General features: G+C 31.2%; 1 protein-coding gene and 1 long non-coding RNA gene across 2 annotated transcripts in view; both read right to left on the bottom strand.

Moving 5' to 3' along the window:
- Positions 1-4,806, bottom strand: part of LOC111701854 (uncharacterized) — a 7,058-nt gene extending 2,252 nt beyond the window's left edge. Inside the window, exon 1 of the long non-coding RNA XR_002765280.1 lies at positions 4,726-4,806. This is a non-coding gene — a long non-coding RNA (uncharacterized LOC111701854). The remainder of the gene's footprint in view (positions 1-4,725) is intronic.
- The window catches only part of LOC111701853 (uncharacterized), a gene marked incomplete at its 3' end in the record, with an annotated part of 15,119 nt that extends 9,241 nt beyond the window's left edge, over positions 1-5,878 (bottom strand). The window contains 1 exon segment of the mRNA XM_023473315.1: positions 5,602-5,878. Coding sequence (XP_023329083.1) covers positions 5,602-5,844 — 243 coding nt within the window.
- Positions 5,879-6,076: the final 198 nt, after the last annotated feature.

The following is a 6,076-nucleotide window of genomic DNA, read 5'->3' as shown; positions in this document are numbered from 1 at the left end:
ATAATAAATTATTGAAACGTGTGAAAAAATAAATTTCAATAAAAACGAGTTAACACTCTTCCCACCCCCTCCCCCCAACTTTCGACTACACACTTACAACTCTACAACTACGACAGATGCAATGGTCAAGGGGGGAATTAGAGAAAGGGGGAGATGAAGAGTGCATGAAAGGGTGGGGAGTTGAGGGGATTGGGAAGAAATTGGAGATCTGTGAATGAGGGGAGGGGAAAGGTGTAGGAATGATTCCTCTGAACTGAGTAAATATTTTTTAAATCCAAAATGCTCTGTCGTTTTTTTCAAGTACTATCATCGATTTTAGTTTTTAATCATAGCTATGAAAGTCGCTATTATTCTCAAATGTTCGTGCATTCTTCTAACTAAATTGTCGCATTTTCAATAAATAAATTTGAAATTTTTTTCTGGTGAAAATGTTCAATTTTGACAGTCTTTATAAACCTTTTCATGGGCCATGCAGGTTGCTACACAAAAAATTTGTGCTCGATCGGTTCAACCGTTTTGACGTTTATTGGAAACAAACAGACAAGTACAATGTATACATGATTCTTGTTAGCACTATGTATCAATTCACATCTGTTTCGAAGAAAAGCAAAAATTCAAGATATGTTTTAAGTAAGGTCTTCAAGCCCGGGAGTGTAAACAATTAATTTTAGCATACAATTCCCCCTTTTACAAATGAGAAACGCCCCACGGTCAAAAACATAAATGAAATGGAAATTTACAGAAAAAACGAAATAATAATGGACAAATTAAAAGACATTTATTATAATCTAATCTATATCACCCCTTTGTTCAATGTGCATTGTGCACCCCTTTCTATGCAAAGAAAATATGCGTGAGGTTGAAAAGAAGTTATATTTTGTTCTGCTACATTAACATAGAAAAGAAGGGAGGATTGCTCTTAAGTGAAAGGGGTGAAACATAAAAAATGGAGAAAGTATGAAAAGGCTTAAAAATTCAATTATAGTAACAGTTTCAAGCAAAAAAAATAGGTGAAATGAGAGATTAAATAAAATATTCAAAGCCCCACAATTGATGAGGCAACTTATTTAAATACAAAGCCAACAAGTAATATTTGACAAAAGACGATCAATTTCAATTTTAAAAGATACTGAATTAATATGTTACAATCTTCAAGCAAAGACGATAAAATTTAACGAAATATGTAATTGATAACTGCTTAAATATAAGGGTTGAGTCAAAAGATAAAACCAAATAAAAAACCGCTAAAATGCGCAAAAACATCGACAACGAAAAAATTATTTTTTTTTTGAAAAAGGTTTTTTTTGGAAGACATAAACCCCAGAATTTCTTGAAAAATATAATGAATTTATTTAGAATATATTTAAAATAAGCATTATAAACTAAGCTAGAATACTCAAGTGCATGCTGTTTAAATAGAAAAAAATACTACATTTTTAAAATTTTCTTGAACATTTTGTCAGGTGAAAGATAATAAAAAAAAAATAAAATGTGAAAGATATTTAAAACATCTATAAATCAAAAATACTGCTTCTACGAATTGTTTAAGATTTCTCTTTGAAAATTCTAATTTTCAATTTACCCTTTTAGTAACATTACAATTACATATGATTCAATAAATTAGGTCTTATAATCTGATATGCCTATCTTAAGAAGCGACTCAAAACTTAATCATACCATTGATTAAACAAAAAGTTTTGATAAATAAAAATGTAAATATTCTGTCAGTTCCGCGTGATAAGGCATCCCAACAACCAACTGAAGATATTTATAAAATTCACAATATTTTCTCACGTAATTCATGTAACACAGCCTGCTCACTAGAGACGGGCTTAGACTTTTGGTGGGTTTTTAAATATTTAAAGGGACTGAATACGTTCTTTCGAGTTACCCGTTTTTTATTGTATTTAGACAAAGTTAGACGCAGTGCTTAGGATTCATTTTATTTTGATGCGAATCTGGATTATGAACATTTTTTTGCTGCAACTAAAAAACAATACATAGATTTTTTAAAATCTTTTAATAGTTAACAATTAAGATTTGTGCTTTGAGAAAAAACTTTTTATTATCCGACTTTGCTTAATATTTTTCCCTCCTAAGCACTGCTTTGAAAGGTACCATTGTGAATAGATAAATGAAAAAGTATAAAACGAACAGGGCAGACAATATTTGCAAGAATTATCCCCTTTCATTTTCGTTGCTCTTGGCGAAAAAATGAAAAATGGTTAATTTTTTCTGGCAATCCTTTTTACTGATTTAGCGAATAAAACTTTTTAAAATGTGAATGATTATTCAGAAAATGTAAACCAAAAAACCGATGCACATCTCTAGTTCTCACACTTAACCAAATTGTTTACTAACATTGATTTTATCTTATAAACAGGAAAATAAACTTGCATACAATAAAATTGTTAAATGTTCTAGACTAAACTCAAATAAAAAAATGATTATAAATATAAATTTTAAAGTGTTCAGTATCATTTAAATAGTTAATTTAACAAGCAAACTGTACAGTGTACATCGTTAAGTACAGTCTACAATAATCCTTTAAATAGTAACCCAATTTAACAAGCAAACTGTACACAGTCAAGTACAGTTTACAATAAATCTTCAAATAGTAACCCATTTTAACAAACAAACTGTGTATCTTAAAGTACAGTCTACAATAACTTTAAATAGTAACCCAATTTAACAAGCAAACTGTACATCTACAATAATCCTTTAAATAGCAACCCAATTTAACAAGCAAACTGTACACCGTAAAGTACAGTCTAAATAATCCTTTAAATAGTAACCCAATTTAACAAGCAAACTGTACATTGAAAAGTACAGTCTACAATAAATCTTTAAATAGTCACTCAATTTAACATACAAGCAAACTGTACATCGTAAAGTACAGTCTACAATAATCATTTAAATAGTAACCCAATTTAACAAGCAAACTGTACATTGTAAAGTACAGTCTACAATAACTCTTTCAATAGTAACACAATTTAACAAGCAAACTGTACATCGTAAAGTACAGTCTACAATAACTCATTAAATAGTAACCCAATTTAACAAGCAAACTGTAAATACAGTCTACAATAATCCTTTAAATAGTAACCCAATTTAACAAGCAAACTGTACATCGTAAAGTACAGTCTACAATAAATCTTTAAATAGTAACCCAATTTAACAAGCAAACCGTACATTGTAAAGTACAGTCTACAATAAATCTTTAAATAGTTACTCAATTTAACAAGCAAACTGTACGTAAAGTACACCCTTCAATAATCCTTTAAATCGTAACCCAATTTAACAAGCAAACTGTACATTGTAAAGTACAGTCTACAATAATCCTTTCAATAGTAACCCAATTTAACAAGCAAACTTTACATTGTAAAGTACAGTCTAAAATAACTCTTTAAATAGTAACTCAATTTAACAAGCAAACTGTACATCGTAAAGTACAGTCTACAATAACTCTTTAATTAGTAACCCAATTTAACAAGCAAACTGTAAATCGTGAAGTACAGTCTACAATAATCCTTTAAATAGTAACCCAATTTAACAAGCAAACTGTACACCGTAAAGTACAGTCTACAATAACTCTTTCAATAGTAACCCAATTTAACAAGCAAACTGTACATTGTAAAGTACAGTCTACAATAATCCTTTAAATAGTAACCCAATTTAACAAGCAAACTGTACATCGTTAAGTACAGTCTACAATAAATCTTTAAATAGTAACCCAATTTATCAAGCAAACTGTACATTGTAAAGTACAGTCTACAATAAATCTTTAAATAGTAACCCAATTTAACAAGCAAACTTTACATTGTAAAGTACAGTCTACAATAANCAAGTTAACAAGCAAACTGTACATTGAAAAGTACAGTCTAAAATAACTCTTTAAATAGTAACTCAATTTAACAAGCAAACTGTACATTGTACAGTCTACAATAACTTTTTAAAATGTCCCCTGTACAGTGTACAGTGTACAGTGTATAGTGTACAGTGTACATAAAGAAATAGTATGCGGTGTGCTATTCACTGGAAGAAGTAGGAAACACTGACAAAATTGTATTGGATAGTTTAAATCTTAAATGTAATGGGAGGGAGGGAAGGAGGGGTATAGGGTAGGGGGTAGGGAGGGGAAAGGTAAGGGAAAGGGAGAAATGAAGAGTAAAGGGGAAAAGCTTGAAATAACACTGAACAACTTCGATAATTAGATACGTAGATATTTAAATTAATGAACTTAAAAGATTTTATTAATAAATAATATTGTGATTCAAGACTGAATTCATTTCTTAAGAAAATTTTGAATCAAGTGACTGAACTAATCCTGAAAAATCTAACTATCGGGATATTAAATAATAATTTCTACTATATTTTTTTCCAAATTTACTTTTCTTTAGTCTTTCCAAGTCTTCACTTACAAAAAATATCCCTTCAAAACAAAAAAAAAATTTGATTGTGTTCTAATTTTAGCATTGATTTCATTTTCATGATTTGTTGCATCACTCATAATATTTCAGGCTGCCCCCGCTAGCTTTTTAAATTTGCGTACTGCGTAAAGCCAAACAGTTTGCGTCACAGAGAACATGAACTGATTTTCATCAATTAAACTTGTTAAAGTATCCCAAATTGTTAAACTATTGAGGGAGGGTTTAAAGGGGGAAGGGGGGGGAGGGTCGTGATGAATAAAAAATAATTGAGACCGGAGTTGACACATATCCCTACCTTTAGTCTGCCAAATCCAAAAAAGTCTCGCTTCGACGGATTATTTCCCATTTATCGACGTAATAATCCCAAGCGGAAAATGAAACTCAATGTATTATTTAAAGATTTAGGATCTGAACTGATCTTCCCGAAACTCAAGCATTTGTGAACTGACATCTTTTGACGCAATAAAAACTTAGTTAAAAACATGCTATTAGTCCACTTTAAAAACTTGAAAGGGAATGTAAAATCTAGTAGAATAGTATATATGTTTCTAGTAGAATAGTAGACAGGGTTCTAGTAGAATAGTAGACATGTTTCTAGTAGAATAGTAGACAGGGTTCTAGTAGAATAGTAGACATGTTTCTAGTAGAATAGTAGACACGGTTCTAGTAGACCACTAGTAAAATAGTAGACAGGGTCCTAGTAGAATAGTAGACAGGGTTTTAGTAGAATACAAGAAAGGGTTCTAGTAAAATAGTAGACAGGAATTAGTAGAATAGTAGACAGGATTCTAGTAGAATAGTAGACAGGGTTCGTAGGATTTTTTTATTTTATTTAAACAAAACATTTGATTGTATTAGAATGAAGTAAAGAAAATTTATATCGTCGACCTCCCCCCCCCCACCATTGAAAATACTTTTTCACAAGATATTAGGTCTGTTTGCACCAGCGAAATATTTTTAAGAATGTTGGATTAGATCGAGTTTAGGAAAATAACTAAATTTAAGGGAAAAAATGAATTTTTGGGGCAAAAAATATCATTAAGGGTAGAAAGCGTGTCAGTTAATTTTAAGGGAAATTTTTTTTTGGGATAAAAGAATTAATTATAATCTATAATCTTGGAAACGAAACTTATTTCTAGAGAATATATGATCCTAAAAAAAGAGTTCTTACCCTTTTGTTTGGTGAGAGGGCTCCTCTGTTCCCCAGGCTAGCGAAGTTGAGCAAGGTCTTGAAGGGGGACCGGGGGGAGTCCAAAAAGGAGAAGACTGACTCCTTCAAGGGAGTTTTTGTTCCATCTTTCAGGGGCGTTCTCATGCCTTCCGCCAGGGGCAAACGATTTGATTCTTTAAGGGGGGTCCTTGGTGCCTGGGCCCCTGGACTATCATGTTTAATACCCTTACTCGGGCTTGACATACTTCACTTCTAATTTAAACACACAACTTTATATCTGAAATACAAAATATTTGTAGGTTTCTACTCGGATTACAGAGAAATGTATTTCAGCTTTTAGATTCAGAGGATTTTCCCCAAAAAGCGTATGTTAGGAAATAACCGTACATACAGCATAATCAGAAATGAAATTTGCTTCGAAGGAAAATAACCAGCAATAAAGGTGAAGAAAAAGCATCGGTTTGCCAATAAATCA

This window comes from Eurytemora carolleeae, unplaced genomic scaffold (assembly GCF_000591075.1).
Source record: "Eurytemora carolleeae unplaced genomic scaffold, Eaff_2.0 scaffold218, whole genome shotgun sequence".
Lineage (NCBI taxonomy): Eukaryota > Metazoa > Arthropoda > Copepoda > Calanoida > Temoridae > Eurytemora > Eurytemora carolleeae.
Note: the sequence above shows the minus strand (reverse complement) of the source record. Positions and strands in the feature narration are given on the sequence as shown.